Raw genomic sequence first — 22547 nt, forward strand, 5'->3', positions numbered from 1 at the left:
CCACAGCTACATGTCCCAAGTTGTACCACACATCTGCAGCTTGTTCCTCATTTTCTGCTAGAGATAGTGCACGTTCAAATGAACTGAGAATCATGTCATATTGCTGGGCATAGAAACAGCAGAGGCCTAGGTTATTAAAGAGTTGGCTATTATAAATGCCCATCTGCAGGAGTCGCCTAATTCAAAATAGAAAGGAAACAAGTCATTTGGAGCATGCTTCTCGAAAGTTTCTTGTGCTCATGCAAATTCTATATATCCATCCACCCACCAGCAGTGGGTTACTCCTGGTTTGGACCAGTTCTTAGAACAGATAGCAGCGGGAGGACCCACCCATCTGCCCAGGATCCTTCTGTGCATGCACAGAAGTGTAACGCACACAAATTGGTTGCAATCTATTTTAGAACGCACACCCTCCCCCCCACATACAACAGTTCTCCTCATTCAATAGCTTGATTCCTGCTGACTTCATTGAGACATCCAAGAACTTTTCTTTGGAACAGTACAGTCTTGCCTATTCAAGGATAGCTTTGATTTTCCAGTACAGCCAAATAGTGTGAATAAAGAATGGCCTTGAAAGACAGAAGGAAGAGCTGTTACCAAGGCAATGATAAGCAAGTATGGCTTGAGCCCATTCCAAGGAACTAGTTTGAGTAAATATGTCAGGCCATTCTTTAGTTCACACTAGTATAATGTGAGGGAGGGGGTAAATGCATTCAGATTTGCAAGATTCTGTCACTACAGTTGTTACTTGATCTATATGGCATTCATTTCTTAGAGACAAGTCTATCAGAGCAACCTGATCTACCCAAATATGGGATGGAGCATACTGCTTCCACAGGCAGTCGCTTTCACGACAAACTATTTTTGTATCAATTTTATATTTCTACAGGTATAACATCCTATTATGGATGTCTTAGTATAAAAATTAAGCAGTAGTTTCTTTCTAGGTTCCTATCAGGGCTATAATTCATAAGTTTGACAGACAACCCACTGAGTTAGTGTACAACTTAATATATTTTTCACATACCCATCCATTTTGTTTTTCATTTTTACTCTATTTTACTATTTCAAAAATAATATATATTTACTATCGTCTTACCTATAAAAACGTAAAGCTATCTCTGGCTGATCAGAGTAAAAATGATTACTTGCAATGCATGCAATGGCTTCCACATGGGTATTATCTTGTTTTAACACATCTTTATAGAATTCTGCTGCTGTAGAAATGTTATTCATTTCCTATAAATAGATGAAAAGATAAAAGTATTTTAACTTACACATGATTAATGAAAACAAAGTGTTGTAATTCCTCAAATATTAAAGAATATTACAGCAATTATTATTATTATTATTATTATTATTATTTATTTATTTATTTATTGGATTTATATGCCGCCCCTCTCCGAAAACATATAAAACTAATTATATGAATGATGTTCTGAGATTATGCAAGATATAAAATAAAACTCAAGTTTTTATCAGTAGCTCTGTAGTGCAAGCTTGCATATTATCTTATAAATGCTTCTTATATCATCATTTTGTAATTCGTTGATTATGATTACAGCATTTTCAGAGCAGTTTTTCACTAATGGTTTAAGTTTAATGTTCCTTATTCTATTTAGACTGAATACAACATATTGCCTACCAATAGTCCTCATCAAACAGCATTGTACAGAAGTGTTGGAATACGCAACTTTGTAGCTTTTATCACAATTTTCAAATATCTGCTGCATCAAGCATATCTGGGTGAAATTTTGGAGCTGTACCGAATAAATTATAGTGTAACTGAGAAAGATAACATGAAATTATCTTTGGGATTTCACATTTCTGGTTCTGAAAACATCATTCAAAGGTAATTAGGGTGAATAAAAATACTGAACAAGAACAAATATACTTTAAAATATGGGCATATATGTATTAATCACATATCATGTCCCACACAAATGGATTCTCTTTACCATTTTGTAATCTCTAAAATAATTGTACTGTGCAGTAATACTGATGTACTGTTTTCCCCAAAACAAGACATCTCCTGATAATAAGCCCAATCAGGCTTTTGAGTGTAGGGTAACTGAACCTCCAATTTCAGGGTTCAAAAAAATATCAGGGTCTTATTTTCGAGGAAACACAGTATATGTGACCTCCATTCTCCCGTTACCCAGCTGCAAAAAAAAATCAACTAGTTCATTAAGGTCTACATCTCTTTATCATTTGAAAAAATGAATACTAGAAAAAAGATCTGATAATGATTCCTTTGTCCATACAGGGATGTTTTTCTAACACTGAACCATAAGCAGCTATTTCAGTGGAAGCTGGAAGAGCTGTAACTAAAAGATACAAAATTTCAGTCCTTAATATTTAGATTTAAACCTAGAGCTATTGCAACAGTTTTAGAAATATTAGAAGGGGAATTGCTAGAGAAAAGGTCAGCGCTCCTATTTTTACATTTTAGGACAAAGAAGCCACAAGCCTAGTCTTAAAGTTGTTCCCCCATTCTGCTTCCTTAGCATTAACCTATCCGCACATCTATGTACTACAATTTAAAGCAAACAACTTTGAGGGCATACTCATCAACTATCCTCTTGATGAAAAAAAAATTCTTTGATTTGTATACCTCATGAATCCTGGCCATGCCACAAAGGAGGGACACCTCTCCAGGAAATTGTTCTAAACCTTGTTTGAAAACATTTAAAGCTGTCAAAGGCTGATCCAAGCGGTAATATACCTGGGCAAATACATGAATGTAGCTCCATCAATATTAAGATTTTTATAATAACTATAGCCATGAAAATCATATACACATATATTAATTCTGTGCATACAGCTACATTTAAGGCTAGAATACAACTCTCCATATTTTGGCACTGCCTCTACATATTTTCCAGGACAAAATTGAGATAATGCCACAAACGATAACAACATGATTTTAAAAATACCAACATTCTTATTACCCCTCTAAAATATTCAATGCAACTGTTTTGTGTCCCTCTGCAGAACTCATTTATTAATTCCAGCTCATGAACCCATTGGTTACATATTTTTTCTTGGATAGTAGGCTTCTCTGTTAGGCCTTCAGCAAGACATGGCAAACAATGAACTTTCAAGAGTGACAGGACAACTGATGCCAGTTGGGAAATGCTGATTACTAAATATAAGGATAGGAACTACCCTCAATATATATATATTGGATTTTAACTGTATTCTAATTTGTAAAGAGAGATTACAAAGTAGTCTATCGGCTGTTGTTGTTTTTTTTTTAAGTTCAAGAATTTGGAAAGGATTGTATTAAAAACCATTTTTTTCAGGAGACTGAAATCAGATAACTAACATATTTATTATACCTATACATGGGCTGGGCAGGTGGGGGAAACCATACAAAACATTTCTATTGCAGCCAGCATCACAGCTAAACAGGCAATGTAATGACATTCTAAAACTAGATTTACCTATGTATTGCAATAGCAATAGAAAAAACTTCTAACTTATCCTTTCTTATAGGATATTAAAAAGGCATTAGCAACTGAAAACAAATTATAATAATGAGCTTTCAAATTATAATCCAAGAGTTCGAAACCACTAAAATAATGGGTATTTTTCAACTACAAATGCCAACTTACTTTTGCCAAGTACAGTACTGTATCTACCATATCTTGTTGTCTGAGAGCTGATTTAAACTGTGTTTCTGCTTCACGGTATAATCCTAGTCTGGACAAATTTATAATGAAAAATATGTTAAAGCCAACAAGCTAGTAGTAAATAGGTTATGTTTTATAATAATTATACATTATAACCACTAAAAATGAGAATATATATTCTACAATTTACTTGACTTGTAAAAATGAAATTGACCTGTTACACTGAACAATTATGAAGAGTAAATAATTTTGAAGGGCAGAATAAAAACTTGAAACGTGTGTGTGTGTGTGTGTGTGATGTGTATATGTGTATATAAGAAGAACAGACAGCCATCATAATATCTGTAATTTTTTACAAATTTATTATCCTAAGCTTTTGTCAGCCCCTGTTGACATCACCAAGAATATAAAATTCCCATTGAAGAAATGTTTGGAGGAGGCAATGAGTGTGCCTGAAATGGAGGAGCAGCAATGAGGGGGAGGGAGAAATGCCTTCAAAGTAATATCTGATAGTTCTGCATCACCCACCCACCCCCTGAAGAGAAAGAGGCAATACACAATGGGGAAGGAGGCAATGGAAACCACATCTCCTTTGGCCAGCATGACTAAGGCAAAAACAACAAAGCTAATTACAGGCAAGGGTGTGGGCCCATTATGCGTGCAATGACTAAATTGATCGGCAACGCATAAAAAGCAAGCATTTCTTCAGGGGCTGACAAAAGCTTAGAATAATAAACCTTTTTAAAGTCTTGGAGATCATGATATCTGTAACTTCTTCTTCTATAACTACACCTGGAATTTGCATTTTTAGGACAATTCATTGTACATACATACATACATACATACATACATACATGATTCACTTAACAACTAGGTTAATAACTTATCAACTGCAGTGATTCAGTTAACAATTGTGACAAGAAACGTCATAAGATGGGAAACCCACTTAACAAATGGGTTAGGAAAGTTTGAGCTCAATTGTTGTAAGTCAAGGACTACCTTTGTGTATGTGTGTTTTTGTAGATTTTCACGGGTATAGTTATGTAGGTAGTTGATAGAGTTGATGTTTGCAGATTAGTTGATATTTGCAGGTTAGGGGTGACATCCTGAGTAGTTGTTGGAGTTGATGTTTGGAGATTGGTAGGCTGTTTTGTAATGTATGTCTGTGATGTAACATCCCTGGTTTTGGATTAGCTCAGAGTTTGTGGTCTGGTTATGTGTTAATGGCATGGATCAGTTTGCTTTGTGTGGGTATCTGAGGGGGGTGCAGCAGTTGGAGATGCTGCCATGGTTTGGCTTCTTTGTGGTGGTTGTATTTCGTCTGTGGGATGGGTCTGGTTTTGGGTCTGGTGAGGGTGATAGGTGATGGTGTCCTGTGTTGTTCTGAGTCCGGTGTTGGTTTTCATGGCTAGAATCTGTTCATTAGGGCTAGTTTCCACATGTCTGGTAGTTGAGAGGTACATTACAAAACAGCCGACTAATCTGCAAACGTCAACGCCAACATCTACTCAGGATGTCACCCCAATTTGCAAACATCAACTCCATCAACCAATCAAGGTATCACCCCTATCAACTAATCAAAATGTTACAACATAGCCAACCAACCCGCTTATAGCAATTAAGCCATTAAGTGGGTTTCTCCCATCTTACAATCTTTCTTGTCACAGCTGTTAAGTGAATCACTGCAGTTGATAAATTACTAACCTGGTTGTTAAATGAATCAGGCTACCCAAACTGACTATCTTTGTCAGAAGGTCACAAAAAGTGATCACATGACCCTGGGACACTGCAATGGTCATATGATCCAGTTGCTGAGCATCTGAATTTTGATCACATGTTCATGGGGATGCTACAAAAGTCATAACTCTGAAAAAAGGCCATAAATCACATTTTTAGTGCTGTTGTAACTTTGAATCAGGTCACTAAATGAACTGTTGCAAATTGAGGAATATGTTTATATTTGGATGCATTTGGATGAGTTAAAATTCAAGAGTTACAACATAAATTACAACATAACATATTGAAAAAAAAATGCTGCTGGTTTGCCTGAACTTTAGAAATCCTGTGAAATGGGTGAAGTGCTAGACAATTTAGGTGGTAAACACTAGACAAATTCCTTGTGTGTCCAATCAATAGAAAATTCTATTCTATTCTATTCTATCCCCTATTCTAGGAGGAATTTAGTAAACTACAAAATAGTCCACCTTCAGAAAATCACTTAAGGTACCCTGGGCTGGATGGAGTGATAATTAACTAAATTTGCTTGAACATTCCATTTAAATAGTGCTCATTAATATTTGTTCATCCAACTGTGAAGAAATATAAAGTGAGTACCACATGGCTCAATCTTGAACTCTGCATTCTTTAACACTTTTATTAATTATTTAGATGAACAGTGGAGGGAACATTTATCAAATTCACATATGACATAAAATTGGATGGAATAAAAAGTAGACAAATTTGGTTCCTAGTTTACCTGTAATAACACTTCCCAACTTGCACTTTCCACCACCAGTCCTTGAATTGGGCATGCTGTGTGGCACATGCTGCCAAATCTAAAGCCTTGAAAAGGAAGCATATGTACAAATATCATCTTCAATTTTGGGAGAAAAGAACATACTCTGAATATTTAGCAGGTTGAAAAAAACCCTATAAGATTAAACCAGATAAATATGCTAGATTTTCCCCTTTTGTAATTTGTCTCATGAGTTGAAATGGCAAAAGAATAATTGATGGCATAATTTAACCCATTCAAACCTGGCAGCTTTCTTGATAAAGGCATTTTAAAAATTGCTTAAACTGCTCTACCATCTACCAAAATTTTCAGATTATAAGACGCACCTGACTATAAGACATACCTATATTTTGAAGAGGAAAACAAAGGAAAAAAAGGTTTTGACCTCTATGCGCCCCATTTTGGGTTTTTCCAGCCTTTTTTCTTATCGTTTTTGAGGTTTTTGGAGTTTCTGAGCCATGGGGCGAGCACACGTCACCATTCCACCTTAACAGCCCACCTCTGCAGTGGGAAGATAACGTTTGCTAAGAACTGACACTGATTTGATGGAAATCAATCAATCAATCAGCATTTCTTTAACAAGAAATGGCAACTGTTTTCAAAAACCAGTTGATTTCAGAGCCATCTGTTGATTTCAACTGATCACTATATTTTGAGGGGGGGGAAACCACAATCATTTGATTAAGCAAATTAAACAAATTAAGTTTAAATTATTTAACAAGAAAAAAAACTGAACTCAACCAAAAACAATACATTGTGTATTTTTTTTTCTAAAGTAAGAAAATGCAATACCATTGTTCTCCTTGGGCCTACTCGGATCAGAACCAAGGGAGAATTTCAAATCAAACTCTTTTATATGTAAAACAGGATTTGTACAAGCAAAGTCAAGCATTTCAGTCCATGTTGCCAGCTTTTCCAGTTAAATTGGATAAGAGATAAGAAACGGGCTGCAGCCGAGAATCAAAGCTAACTTAAACTTCCTCAGTCAGATAATGTTTCTTCGATCATACACACTCACAAATCTCCAGGTTTCCCTCAGATAGCTGCATCTCTGCTCGATGAAATTAGAAGAATAGGAGCAGTTTGCCAGCGAATCATTTCTGGAATCCCGAATCTAGGACTTCCACCATTACAAATGTTGGACCTCCACACCTTTGTTCCCCATGATTCCTCACTTATATCCTGTCTGGGTGTGGTCAATTGTTTCCTAGAGCTATTAACTGTCTATACTTTCTTTCATAGACTCACCTTCTGAAATTTTTCCCATAAAGATATTCCTGTCTGCTTTGTAACCTTCTGATTCGGGCATGTAATAGGGACTCCTGATCCATGTCTCCTTCCTCCTCTGACTCAGACATTACCATCAGTGGGGGTTCTGCAGTCTCTGGAGGTTCCCCAGGTTCCCATTCTCCTTCACTCTCACTCTCTGACTCATTTGTCAAGAACACTGGCCAAGGGTGCCAAGACGGACCCGGCTCATCCTCTTCAGAATCTGTGATTAACTGAGTTGGTCATGGACCACTCACAACAACCATTATCATGGATGGAAGGAATAAGGAATTTGTTTTCTTCAACTCTTACATATTTATCTCACACTCAAAATAAAAACAGAAAGAACATTAACTTTTTAAAAATAAGTATACTTACATTCTTAACATCACTCTCATGATGAAAAATGTATTCAAACAAAGCCTATGAAAAAACAAATGTAAAATATGTCATCGGAGAGATAGAATCAAGATCATGTGAAGTGTTAATGCCACTTTATAATGCCTTGGTAAGACCACACTTGGAATGTTGCATTCAGTTTTGGTTGCCACAATGTAAAAAAAAAGAAGTACAGATTCTAGACCAGTGATGGCGAATCTATGGCATGGGTGCCACTGGTGGCACGCGGAGCCATATCTGCTGGCACGTGAGCTGTTGCCCTAGCTCAACTCCAACAGGCATGTGTGTGCCAGCCAGCTGATTTTTGGCTCGCACAGTGGCTCTTGGAGAGCATTTTTGGCTTCCTCCAGTGGGAATCCTTAATGCCTGCTTTCATATAGCTGAAATCCTTTTGCAGGCATATGCTTTTGAATATATAATGACTAAATCTCAACTTGCAAACTATGTAGCAGGTGTGTATCTGAAATAAGCCATAGCTGAACATCCTTATTGCAAAATTTTGTTGCAAGTTCCACGTCTATATATTATCATTCCCTACTGAAGCATGGAGCTAAAATTCTTCAGCTAGGAGCTCTTTCACCCAGTCTCTGGGGATGAAAGGCAATCGAAATCACAATAATATTTTCAGCCCTGAATAGAAAGGTGGTAAAATAAGAAGTACAGGGTGTCTCAGGGGTATAAGAGAATGCCCTTAGAGGCCCGGTACTGGCTGCATGCAAGTGTTCTTCCTCACTCAGGCGCTGAAAATACAGCTTGGATTTTGGCAGGGAGGATTTTAATCCCTGAGTGGGCAGGCAAAAAGGTAAGAATAAGAAGCACAGGGTGTCTCCGGGGAATAGGAAGGCCCCAAGATGCCTGGTGCAGGCTGCATGTTTCTTTTGCCTTTCTGGACTGAGAGTCTGCACTATACTGAATTTGGGCATCTCTCTTGAAAAAAAATAGTGAAAACACAAAAGCTATTAACTCCTATTTTAATTAACAGGTAAGGTTTAAAATGAACAAATCAAGAATGGTATATTAAACAAGCACATACCTTTGCCAGTTTTGGTTTTTGAGCATAATTATTTAAATTCAGTTTAGATATATTTATGAATGGACCATCAGGATTAGTGAGCATGGAGGCCTGTAGTGTGAAAAAGCATCAAACTAAATGGCACATATTTGAATTATAACTGGCAATACAGTATACAGTTTTGAGAAATCAATATAGTGCCTATAATATATGAAAAAAATTGTAACACTTGCATAATTCCCAGCTGTTGCCACTGCTCCTAGAGTTGAGTCAACTAGACTCTCACTGATTCCTCAGTAACAACAGCGACAACAGAGCTTAACAGGAAATTGGCTTTGTAGTGCCCATCCAGAGTCATATAACTGGATAGCTCTCAGTAACCTGTAATCTAGGAATCTCCCTTTCTGAAAAAATATTCATTTGCTTCACATTTTTCTTCTATTGTTAGCATGTCTAAGCTATCCAATAACAAAGGTCATTGGGTAGAATGAAAAGTTACTACATAATAATGAGCATAATAAAATGCAAATAATAAAGAGCACATGGAAAACATGGAACATATCATTTGTTATCAGTAACATGCAGAGCAGATACCAAACAATAAAAAAAGACTATAATTTGTTTGAAGATTCAATACAAGGCAACCGTGAAAGCATATTTATTTATTAATCAAAGATATGTGATATAAAGCTAAATCCAGTGGGGATTAGAGGACTATAACACCAGTGTATTTTTTCCCTCATTACTATGCATAAATGGATGTATGTGTATTTTGTTGAACCTTTGATCCGTAAGCAAAAATAAGCAAAGTCCTATCAGTATTATATAGAATACACATATTTGTCAAAAGTCTGATCGTATAAACCAGGGTTGGCTTCTCTATGACTTGTGGATTTCAACTCCCAGAATTCCTGAGCCAATCATGCTAGATCAGGAATTCTGGGAGATGAAGTCCACATGTCATAGAAGAGCCAACTTTGCCTACCTCTGGTATAAATAAATATAAAGATGCTATTGGTTTTAATGTTATTAAGGGGGACACACGACCTAATCCTTCCTATGATATATACATGTAGTTCCAATTTCCAAGAGTAAAAACATAGGAGGATCCTTACTGTTCCAAGCCTGACATATCTCCCTGAAGCACTAGTCATTGGACGGGCAGAGTGAGCAGTTCTTGGAGTCTTTAAGGCTTGTTCAATGCTACCTGGTCTCCCAGCCTGTGTGCTAGGTCGTACAAAACCTGTCAGGGGTCGTCCTGTTTGTGTCACTGGCCTGAAATGATCCAAACATGTAAGAGTATGATAAAAGGATAAACAGAAGCATTTATTGCTATTTGCAAAATCAAAAAGAGTAGATTGCCATATGGAACTATTCATATAAATATATGTGCATTAACTCAATTTCCTATGCACAAAATGACATACGTATTACATTTATCGTACACACTCCTTTAGGATTTACTCACTACTCCATTAACTAACTTACATAATTCTTATTTTTTGAGAGAGATCATCTATATTATCTTTTACAATGTGATACTTCTTTTTGTATTGCTATTTTTGTTCACACTTTTACTGCTTGTAATGTATTCCCAAACTTATTTGGCTATAGAATATTTTGGGCTTTGAATATATTGACAAAATGTGCTAGTAGCTTCTTATCTCATTAAGGACTAGAACATTTGTCATCTATAATGAGACAGAAAAATATCCCACCACTTTATGTTTCACTATAAAGAACAAGAATTATTTGAAGTTTGCATCCTGTTAGAGCAAGAAAAACACATTAAAGAAAAAAATTACGGTAATAAATAGACTGAAGCTTTCCTTCAGCTAGTTGTCCATTTATAATACAAAAAACAATCAATGATGTTTTTTCACAGAACTTTATTAAATCTTTGATGATATTTCATAGAATGTAGTCAGGAAAACAGATTTCAAAGTAGATATCACACTTTTTAATGAAAAGAAGGACTAGGGGATACATGATAGCAGTGTTCCAATATCTCAGGGATTGCCACGAAGAAGAGGAATCAAACTATTCTCCAAAGCACCTGAGAGCAGAACAAGAAGCAAGGTGTGGAAACTAAACAAGGAGAGAAGCAACATAGAACTAAGGGGAAATTTCCTAACAGTTAGAACAATTAATCTGTGGAATAGCTTGCCTCCAGAAGCAGTGAATGCTCCAACATTGGAAGTTTTCAAAGAAGATGTTGGATAACTATTTGTCTGAAGTAATGTAGGGTTTCCTGCCTAAGTAGGGGGTTGGACACCAGCCCATAAAGCTTTTCTTGACCAGTTGAAATGAAAAGAATTTAATAGTAGCTGCCACCTGGATGACAATTACAAAAAGCTCAAATCATCTCAAAACATAAGAAATAAAATACATATTTATTTCTGTTTCACTATAATTCTATGTGATGATGATCACTTAAATATAATGAAAATATTATTTGTTGGTTTGTTTGTTTGACTTCTATGCTGCCCAATGCCCTGGGACTCAGGGCGAATAACCAAATTAGTTGACCTCACTAAGACACTAAGTACAGTACCTGATAGCCTTGCTAGGCCCAGCGCCATGACCAGTTCCAGGTATTTTAAGTGAAGTACCAGGTCCTATCAAACAAACAAACAAAATCATTAGCTTTATAGATGCTTTCCTATATATGTTTCTTTTGCCATTTTCTTTTGGTTCCCTCTCCCAGGTTTTTTTTAAATAAAACCCAAAGAGAAAAGATGCCAAGCACAGACAAATGCTGAAGTGCCACAAATAAAATCTAATGCTATTGTTTGTTTTAAAATGTACTGCTTTGTTTAATCACAACATCGTAATTGGACTCAGAATCAGCAAAGAAGATAATTCCCTTTTGCAAACAAAATGCTACCTGTGAAGTGCTGGAATTACATTCATAATAAAGTAATTAAAACTGGAGATTTTAATTAGTGCACTGGGGATTTTTCTTGAAAATCAATTTCTTAGCTTGTTGCAACATTGATCAAATACAAAATGTACATGAAGATTACATGTACTTGAAAATTCATAGTTATAGGATTTTTAAGATTTTAAAACAAAATGCAAGTTTGAATTCTAAAACTGCAATATTACTTGACACTAAAATGTATTACTTTATCAAAACTGAAGATAATAATTGTAAAGAACATACAACACAATAGTTTAACTGATAGCAGTCACTCATTCCATAGAACAGGTTTAGGGGAAAAAGAAATTAACAACTGAAAAGGAATGTTGGAATATCCTAGGGAGGGAATCATCAGTTGCTTCTTGCAATACATTTTGGAGCAGATATAAAGGCAGCTTACGTGCAACTTGTGCAATTGCATTTTCATCCAGCACCATTTCAGCTATACCTTCCTGATCCACTTCAATTTCATCAACATAAACCATTTCTGTTAATGCTCGCATTTTTAAACACCATGCAGCCTAAAATATAGACAGAGAGGAAACAAAGCCCAGTAAATTAAAATGTCTACAAAATAAATTCAATGTTTTACAAATTCAATAAAACACATAGGCCAGCAGATTATTTGACACTTGTGGAAAAAGAAAAAAAAAGGAAATGGGCTTTTTGGGATACTGAGATCTTGGCTGCATTATAGTCTTCAATGCAAGTATTATGTAGAAAACATATCAGAACAACTAGAGCTCAGTCACTCCCAATATTACATTAGAAGGGACAGATATTTTAATCATTTCCTATACTTCCTCCCTCACCTATAAGCAATAGAAAGTGATCAGTTTCAAATTAGGCAGAATCTGTAGGCCATACTACTGAATATTTACTGTAATTACATATTGATAGAGAAATAAAAGGATTTGTGCAGCTGAGCAGATAGTAAATGATGCCAGGTACAAGGCAGAAGTAACACTAGGTGCTATTTAGGTGCTGGTGCTTACCTTTAAAGCTAACCGTGGCTTAGGACAAGGGTACCTGAGATATGACTCTTTTTCAAACATCTCTTACCCATCCAATCAAGCTGAGTAGAATGGGCATGCTACAGATAATTGATTAAAGTGTGGCCTTTCCTGTAGAGGGATGTCCTGTTCTGTCTGCACTGGCTGTAACTCTTTGGGGTCCTGAGAATCTGATCCTCCCCACAGATTCCCCCGTGGTCTTGGGATATTGGTAGCGTCTAGTGCCAGGGGATCCCCTGCTGCACTGGCTGCTTCCTGTCCCGGGTCCTCCCTGGGTGTTTGGGATGTTTCTACTGCTGCTCTGGCCCTCTCGGAGATTCTTTGTAGAGCCCTGTGGTGTCACTCCTTTGCCTGCTCTGTGGCCCTCGAGGTGGTCTTGTGAGAGCCCTTTAAATGGGAGAAAGCAGGGGGAGGAATGATCAATTGAAGAGGCCAATTCATGTTCTGATGAATCCCTGTTGGATTTCATGTGCCTCTTCCCCCCTGCTTTGGCCATGTGGGCTTTGGATGCCAACCCCCCCTGCGAGTGGCTTACTGGTGATTAGGAGCTGTGGACTCCACCCTCGGGAACGCCCCAAGATGATTGCCTCAAGCCTCCGCGTGATCATCCCAAGATGGCTGCCCCCGTGAATACACGTTTCCCTTGTTCTTATGGAGTCTAGGCCGGGTGTTTATTTAGGATGGATTAGGTCCCCTTTCTAACGCTCTGCCCTCCTTAATCCCCCCTTCCACATCCAGTCCTCCAATAGACCACGATTCGATGAGAGCTGCCAGCCTTTGCGATGCCAGGTAAAGTGGCTATGCTGGGGCTGGGCTGATCAGTCCTACTGCAGTCTGTTTCTTAAGAATGGGCTCCGCAAGAATCTCCAGTGGTGCCCGCCACCAAAGGTAGCCCACCAGGTAGGAGAGCGAAGGCAGTAATTGCTCTGGAGCTATTTATATCGGGACTGTTCAGCAGTCGCTGCAATCTGACTCTAGTGGCGACTGAGGTTCCGCTGAAGAGATCGCTCTGTCTATGGTGCCTTACAAAGTCCTTCTGCCCAGCTACGTGACTGACACACAGGGTGAGATTCTCGGGGGAGCAGGGGATTAGGCACCGGAGCTAAAATGGTGAATGGGTGCTATGATCTTACTCTAGCAGCGGCTTTTTGAAATAGTTTTTATCCAATTTGGGATGGAGGTCCCGCAGGTTGAATGCTTGTGTAATTGGTTGCTGCTGATGACCAATCTTTTATCTGAGGCTACGGTTGTCCAGCTTAAAGGGAACCCCGTCCCCCTTGAAGCTATTGTGTTAAGCCCCACAGAGGCTTCTCTCTGCCTTTCCCGGCCCTGTTTCCTCCCAGGAGATTCCTATAGAGGTCCCACGGAGGCTTCTCCCTGCCTTTTCCTTTTTTTAAAAAAAAAATAAATTTTATTGATTTTATTGGTTTACAAAAAACAAACATATAACAGTGCACAGTGCATGTGCCCATCACCAAACAACACACACACACCGTCACCCCCCATCACCCCTATAGAAGGATTCAAAGAATTTTAAGTTATTTATCTATCTATTGATCCTTGGCTCTATCTTGAACGGTTTTTACTAAAAGAGTGATTGTAATTTATTTTTCGTATTTACATCACAGATTCTACTTAACACCCCTGCCTTTTCCTGTTACAGTTTCAGAGGCTCAGGTTTGTAATAAAAAATGGTTCTTGAGAAGAGGCAAAAAAATCTTGAACACCCGGATCTTATCTAGAAAAGTTCATAAGTAGAGGCATTTGTAGGTAGAGGTACCGCTGTACATATATATTGAAAGTAGTGTCATATATGGGTATATGCATACTTTTTTATTTATTGATTTATTTTGTTATATTTATACAATGTATATTGAAAGTGGTGATCCTTTCAGAGCTGTATGCAGCAAAATTTAATTTTAATGTATGCCAATTAATGTACAAAGCATCAATGAAGTTATTCCAAGGCTAATTAAAGGATGTTAAACATATTTATATTAAATCAATAAAATATAATAAGTGAAGTGCTTAATCCCATATATTTTTCCAGAATTTAGTAGAAAATGAATACAGTATATAAGTTGTATAAATTACTATGTAACTTTTCTTAAAATACTAGTTTGTTTGGAGGAACAAAGAAGTATCAAATGAATCTTTCGATTTGCATGAAGTGCTTTGTAACCTCTGGTGACCAAATCTCTCACTGTCTTATATATTTAATTATTTAAAACATGTGTGTATCTGTCCATCTTATAACAAAATCTGGTGGACTCCAAATCAAAAATTAAAACAACATTAAAACCTTATTAAAAATATAAAAACCAGATACACTGTACATTTTAAAAATTGATAGATATATATAAATTGATATATATATATATATATCTTGTGGGTTGGTTTACAAACTTTTTGTTATCAGGATAACATCTTCAGCAGAGTTTAGGGGATGTCAGTGTGCTTCTGTTTATAAGGGCTCTGTGCGGACAGTAGGTCTTGTGTCGGGGGGGGGCGGAAGTCAAGTAATGCCTCTCCATCTTTTCACTGTATGTTATTATTCATGTTATTTTCAAAAGGTATGAAAGTAAAATCAACAGCGAAATATTAAGATGAGCTAAGAAACTCAAAATCTTAAAAATTAAAATGTGCATTTGCAAAGAAAACCATAAAGCTGTTCACCTAATTTTCTTTGTGTACTATAAATCAGTACTGTTTCCTGGTCTTTAAATTGACATATGGAACATAAAGAACAATAATCAGATTAGGCAAGCAATCAGGATGATCAACCAAGACAGTAGGGCAGAAACATGTTCCTTTTAGGTCATGCTACAGTTATATACAAGGAAGCTACAATGAATTTAATAAGGTTAATGAAAGATTATTTCTAGCAGTAATAGCTGATTTAGACCCTTTCACAAAAATTAATTTTAAATAAAATATGTTTATTTAAAAGGAAATCCTACTAAATTTCCTGAATCCTGCTCTCTAGTAAGTATCAGAAGCACATTTAATTGAAGTCACAATGCAGACTTCACCATTATCATGGTTAAGAATGGATTCAAATAGCTGCTTGTCAGTGAGTCAACCTTCTTTCTGAATTACAGAAAGTGAAACAAAGAGGAAAACAATGCCTTAATTTAAAAAAAATAGCAAAATGTGGACTAGGAAAGTTATAAATGGATAAGGGGGACAGTATTAATGTGAAAGAAAGATAAAGACTTTTGCAAAAGTGTGTTTGGTATTATTTAGAATAAAATAAACAGAGCAGGCCTGTGTTGATTGTCTGATATCAAAGGGAAAAATGGAATTTGATAAGATAAATATAATAGGACTATGTCATTAAAATGATAGAAAGACAAAATGGATTAAGGGTGTAAAGAAAAATAATGAAGAAATCAACCCAAAAAGCCAGACTATTAACTGATGAAAAAATAGGAAGATTCTTAAATACCAACAACAGAGAAATTATTGATAAAGGTGAGAGAACTTAACAGAGATGGCAAAATTGATTAGAAAAAGATCAACTACTATATTTAACAGTGACTATAAATCCCTTCTGGACTTTTTGCTGAAAACAAGATATATATAATACAAACAAAACAAAAAACCAAATTGTATTAGAAAAACGAAAAGCAAGTCTGCATTAAAACAGTACATTTAGAAAATCAGGATGCCCTTTTTTTAGCTATTTCCAAAACAGGAGGAACATAACTATGCATTCTATGCATACAGAAAACATAACTATGCATTCTAGAAAGGTGATATAACACAATTTAACATTGCTTTATCAAAAGAGCAGAATTTTATTATGCACAGGACAGGAATAGGTACTAAAAGTACACTGAGGCATGCTATAGGCAGAGTTTTTGTATATGTGAATTTTGATTTACACAGCTTGCTGGCCTAAAAAAGGAAGACGGTAACTTTAGGAAGGGTAGCTTGATCTCACTTTCTTTCCAAAGTCATAATACATTGCTTGGCATTAGGCACCACCCACCCATAACAAATCAGAAGTATATCTTGTGCTTATGTTTATATTTCAAAATTACAGTGATACCTTGTCTTATGAACCCCCCGTCATACGAACTTTTTGAGATACAAACCCAGGGTTTAAGATTTCTTTGCCTCGTCTTAAAAACCCTTTCCGTCTTACGAACCTGAGCCCTGGTCGGTGGGCTCTCTTACTGCGCATGCGCTCTCTGACTGCCAAAGGGATTCTCCTACTTTGTGACTGTCACCGCCAGGATTTCCCATTTGCTTGCATGGGAATTCCCCGCCGGAATTCCCCATCCCCTTTTGCTCACACCTTGCCTGCCGCTTTCCCCTCTAGCCCTCCGCTTCCTCTGCTCCCCGCAGCCGCCCCATCCTGCTGCCAAAATCCCCCCTAGCCTGTCGCTTACTTCGCCCCATCTCGCTGCTAAAATCACCCCTCCAAAAGCTTCCTATCTTGCCCCAAATTCCCCCAAAAATCGCCATTCCAAAAGCTTCCTATGTTGCCCTGAATTCCCCCAAAAATTGCCATTCCAAAAGCTTCCTATGTTGCCTTGAATTCCCCCCAAAATCGCCTCTCCAGCTACTTCCTATGCCACCCAAATCGAGGTCCTAACGAAGGCAAATGGAGTGAAGAAAGGCAGCAAGGAGAAATGAGGCATTTTGAATGGAGAGGTGAGTTTGGAAGACTTTGGAAGTGATTTGGGGTGGCTTAGGTGATTTTTGGGGGAATTTGGAGCAACGTAGGAAGGTTTTGAAGGGATGTTTTTGGGAGAGATTTGGGGCGGCGTTAGCCTTCGTTAGTACCTCCATTCCTCGCTTCTCCTCGCTGTCCATCTCCACTCTGTTAGCCTTCACTTTGTCCGCCTGCCGCTTTTTTTTTAAGCCTTAAAGTTTGGATTTTCCTAATGGGTTTGCACGCATTATTTGCTTTTACATTGATTCCTATAGGAAACAATGTTTCATCTTACGAACTTTTCACCTTATGAACCTCGTCCCGGAACCAATTAAGTTTGTAAGACAAGGTATCACTATATATTTCTCTGAAGATCTTGTAAGATATCCTCCAATTCTGTAGTATGGATAAGTCACTTATATATCTAAAAGAATTATAGTGCTAAACCAGTTTCTGCAGCAAATAGCTTTTTGTTTTTTCAGCAGAATACTTTTAAATAAGAAGGAACTGCTTCGCCCGTCACAACGGCCTACCTCAGTGTCACAGAGAAGGCACGCTGCCGATACCATCGGCTAGAAACCTACATTGGTGAGCCCCAGGAGAAGTACCTTCTCTGTTGTTGCACCCACATTATGGAACGTCCTTACTCCTGAAATTAAATTGGCCACATCCCTTCTATTTTTTTTTTGAAAGGCCATCAAATTATGCTGTTGGCCCTGGGCTCTTTTTAATATGGTTCTGTATTTTAATTAAGCAAACATATGAGCTTCTCTAGGTGAAAAAGAACAACTTAATCATAAATGTTGTTACTTTGATTTTATCAATTTCAATTTTTGCTATAGATGTGCAAGTCGTTGAAGCTTTTATCCTATATATCATTTTACTTTTAAAATGGGAGATACAGTAGTTACATATTTGCAGATTTTACACATCAAAGTCAGGTATGTGGTTGGTTTGGTTTTGACACAGAGTAAGATAGTATAAGGCAACTGCAATTTGAATGTTTTTAAAAGCATTGTTTTTATCAGACTACTACAGTTATTAAAACTATGGTTAAATAAATCAGTTTAGCGCCATTGCATAAAGGCCAGAGAAGAGTTTTCTGTAATGTTCTGCTCCCATCTATGATCACCTGGATTTTTGCAGCTTATATCTGACAGTCTGTCAGGCCAAAGCCATTTTACTAGGGAGTATTTGGCCTGCCATACTTTATACTATATAAAAATGTATTCTTTGTTATGGGAATTTAGGAGAGGCCATTGCATGGGGGATGTCTGCATGTAGCCATAACAAATTATTTCTAGGTTGTCAAGGTCATCCTTTGTTTTTTCACTCCTGCACAGGGTTGGGCAGCAAGTGAAACGGCATGGAACGCCATTCCACCCGCGGAAATGAAGTTGTACGCAATCCTGTCTCCTGCCCGGGAGATATCAGCGGGAAGAAATCCTCCAGGAAGGAGAACAGCTTATTGGGGAGACTGGCAAGCAGGTGAAGCGGGAGCGACCTCTGGCAAGCGGATGAAGCGGCAACATCATCTCCCTGATGAGCTGCTCTCCTTCCTGGAGGATTTCTTCCCGCTGGTGGCTCCTGGGCAGGATTGACGGAGGTGCCTGTGCTGCTGCTGCAGTGGCAGAGGCGCCCGGTCAGCTCTGCCCAGGAGCCACCATCGGGAATACTCCAGGAAGGAGAGCAGCTCATCAGGGAGACTGGCAAGTGGGCGAAGCGGCAGCAACGTCATCTCCCTGAAGAGCTGCTCTCCTTCCTGGAGGATTTCTTCCCGATGGTGGCTCCCGGGCGGGACCGCTTTGGGCCACAATTCTGCACATGCACAAGAAATTGAAGGGTGGGTGCACACACTCCCCCCTCACCGGAGTGTTCCAGTAGGGCCATGAATGGCTGCCCTTTACTGCTCCTGCACCTCCACAGAAGGAAATGGGACTTGCTGCCAAATTTGAAGATGAAGATTGGTTGATGTGATGGGCTTGGAGGTATAGGACAAGAACATGAACTTTCAACTGGGTAGAGAAACCCCTGGGATTTCAGATTTGGGTTTCTCCCAGATCTGCCAACATGGTTCTGCCAATAAATTGGAAGTTTGAGGAATATTTTGCCTGAGACTGATTTAATTTCCAATGCTATTTGGAATCCTGACAAAGTCCTAATAAAGGCCTCTGAACCAAACAAACTTCTTGTGATACAATAGGTGGGACAAGACTTTGCATCTGCCTTATGTTCTATCCTTATTTATTAGATTTTTGTTTCACCTTTATTACTTTACAAATAACTCACGATGGCAAACATATTAATACTACTGTACTTCCTTCTATTTTCCCCACAGCAACCTTGTGTGATGGTTTGGACTGAGAGAGTGACTGACCCTGTCACTCAACTGGCTTTCATGCCTCCCACAGAACTAGATCTCACAGGCTCTTGATTTCTAGGCCAAAAAACTATAGTATGTTTGTAACTTCAGACATGCAAGGTTCTGTTAATTTAGTCTCATAATAAAGTAAATTTAGCTCATCTAGTTGTGTGTTCTGTCTGATTTACCTGGGACAGCTGACATCAGTTTTGCAACTCTAAAGGTACAAACTTCCTGCTGACACTTTTAAGAGCCTGATCAATTGAGGGAGGGGTTCCTAAGTTTCTTTGCCTGACCATTGATTGATTTCAGGCGCCCCCCTCTCTTATCAGATTACCCTATCAGGCTGTATTTCTATCCCTTGTCCTCAAAGTCATCCACCAAATAAGAATAGAGCATTTTCAGACACATTTTTTATTATTATTATTATTATTATTACATCATTATTATTATTATTATTATTATTATTATTATTATTATTGTTATTAATTAGATTTGTATGCCGCCCCTGTCCGAAGACTCAGAGCGGCATACAAATATATATAAGTAACATATTTTGCTGATAATGAAATACACACACACACGTGTGTGTATGTGTGTATTTCATTATCAGCAAAATATGTTACGTGTGTGTATGTATGAAGAAGATGCCAAACATAGATATGCATTGGAAGAAAAAAGAAGGAATAATGGTGAGAAAGCACTATTTTTAAATAGTATTTTCTGCTTATCTTCACTCAGGCAACAAAGCTGGCTATGAAATAAAGGAGCTGCAATTTAGGATACAGGAGAGAAGACAATAATACTTAACTGATTTAAACCAGCCAGACGAATTACAGGTAGTTCTTTACTTATTTACAGGTAGTTCTTTACTTAATATGTGACCTCAGGATGTTGCAACAGCTGAAATTTTAACGATTGGCATCAAGTACCACTCATTCAGTGTCATAACAAGTTTGAACCGTGGCTGAATGAGTGGTTGTTAAAGGAGAACCACCTGAGTTTGAAATCATGTCAGCTATGAATTGGATTGTAACCTATCTCAAAATTATTTAATAATAAGCTATAGATAGGTAGGTAGATGGATAGATAATTTAATTAAATAAACTAGAATTTTTCTTCCATCATGAACTGGCATACAGCGATGTAGGGGTGCCAGTTATGAGCACTGCTGAAGTTAAAAACTCCTGGATTATTATTTTATTCCAGTTAATTCGCCACGCAGGAATACGAAATGCGGGAAAGGCACCGTCACACGATTATACAAAAAAGCAAAAAGATCTGCAGATATACCAAAAAAAGTGAGAGTGGTTACTAAATCACCCAGGGCCCAGTTTTGCATTTTCCCCTGAACTCGGAAACACCACATCCACGCGTCCAGCTTCTGCTGCCCTGCCTTTCATTACCTGATCGCCAGGCTCCTTTTCCAGCACCTGGGAACACAGCTCGGAGCAGAGTTGGAATTTCCTCCGCCTGAAATAACTCAAGGCGTGAAGCAACGGGTCCATTTCCAGCCCCACAAGCGAGGCAGGCGACAAAAGCCGCCACGCTAACACTCCCCCCCCACCCCCCTGCTTAGGCCCGGCGTCTCAGCTTCGTTTCGCCCAGCAACGCAAATAGGGGTCCTTGCCGAAGGAAAGGCGACTAAACAACTGCCTGAAAGGCTAGAGAGTGTTTGTTTCTGTCTCGGAGAAAGAAACGGGCCGGCAGGGAAACTCAAACATTTCAGCGCCAGCAATCACTGCTGAAACTTTTCGGGGTTGCGGGCTACGTTTGATTTCTCTGTCTTCGTTCTTGATTCACTTCTCTTTTTCGGGAACATTAGGATTTGCTTGATTTGTTTCCTTTCATTATGTGGCATGACAAATAATAATAATAATAATAATAATAATAATAATAATAATAATAATAATAATAATAATTTATTAGATTTGTATGCCGCCCCTCTCCGAAGACTCGGGGCGGCTCACAACAAGCGATAAAACAATATTGTACAGGCACAAATCTAATATTAAGAAAAAACTAAAAACCCTATCAATTTAAAAAAACAAACAGCACATACATACCAAACATAAATTATAATAAGCCTGGGGGAAAGGTGTCTCAAATCCCCCATGCCTGGCGGTATAGATGGGTCTTAAGTAGTTTACGGAAGACAAGGAGGGTGGGAGCAGTTCTAATCTCCGGGGGGAGTTGATTCCAGAGGGCCGGGGCCGCCACAGAGAAGGCTCTTCCCCTGGGGCCCGCCAGACGACATTGTTTAGTCGACGGGACCCGGAGAAGGCCAACTCTGTGGGACCTTATCGGCCGCTGGGATTCGTGCGGTAGCAGGCGGTTCCGGAGGTATTCTGGTCCAATGCCAGGGCTTTAAAGGTCATGACCAACACTTTGAATTGTGACCGGAAACTGATCGGCAGCCAATGCAGGCCACGGAGTGTTGTAGAAACGTGGGCGAATCTGGGAAGCCCCACGATGGCTCTCGCGGCTGCGTTCTGCACGATCTGGAGTTTCTGAACACTTTTCAGAGGTAGCCCCATGTAGAGAGCGTTGCAGTAATCGAACCTCGAGGTGATAAGGGCATGAGTGACTGTGAGCAATGACTCCCTGTCCAAATAGGGCCGCAACTGGTGCACCAGGCGAACCTGGGTAAACGCCCTCCTCGCCACAGCCGAAAGATGATGTTCCAATGTCAGCTGTGGGTCGAGGAGGACGCCCAAGTTGCGCACCCTCTCTGAGGGGGTCAGTAGTTTCCCCCC

The 22547-nt window shown here is 38.5% G+C and overlaps 1 protein-coding gene across 3 annotated transcripts in view; it reads right to left on the reverse strand.

Annotated features, from left to right (window-relative positions):
- The window catches only part of TTC8 (tetratricopeptide repeat domain 8), a 38684-nt gene extending 17284 nt beyond the window's left edge, over nt 1–21400 (reverse strand). For 2 of the 3 annotated variants that reach the window (XR_011559256.1, XR_011559257.1), the window contains exons 1-11: nt 21198–21368; nt 12154–12274; nt 11385–11448; nt 9946–10105; nt 8852–8941; nt 7798–7842; nt 6112–6197; nt 3618–3705; nt 2615–2725; nt 1100–1239; nt 2–176 (exon numbers count right to left, since the gene is read on the reverse strand). Coding sequence is in view for 1 of the 3 variants with exons in the window: in XM_070753753.1 (XP_070609854.1) it covers nt 2–176; nt 1100–1239; nt 2615–2725; nt 3618–3705; nt 6112–6197; nt 7798–7842; nt 8852–8941; nt 9946–10105; nt 11385–11448; nt 12154–12274; nt 21198–21299 (1182 nt within the window). In the remaining 2 variants the exon portion in view is untranslated. Of the gene's footprint in view, nt 1; nt 177–1099; nt 1240–2614; nt 2726–3617; nt 3706–6111; nt 6198–7797; nt 7843–8851; nt 8942–9945; nt 10106–11384; nt 11449–12153; nt 12275–21197 lie in introns of all 3 variants that reach the window. The other variant, XM_070753753.1, reaches the window with a different exon arrangement.
- Nucleotides 21401–22547: the final 1147 nt, after the last annotated feature.

The sequence above is a fragment of the Erythrolamprus reginae genome, chromosome 1 (genome assembly GCF_031021105.1).
Source record: "Erythrolamprus reginae isolate rEryReg1 chromosome 1, rEryReg1.hap1, whole genome shotgun sequence".
Classification (NCBI taxonomy): Eukaryota; Metazoa; Chordata; class Lepidosauria; order Squamata; family Dipsadidae; genus Erythrolamprus; species Erythrolamprus reginae.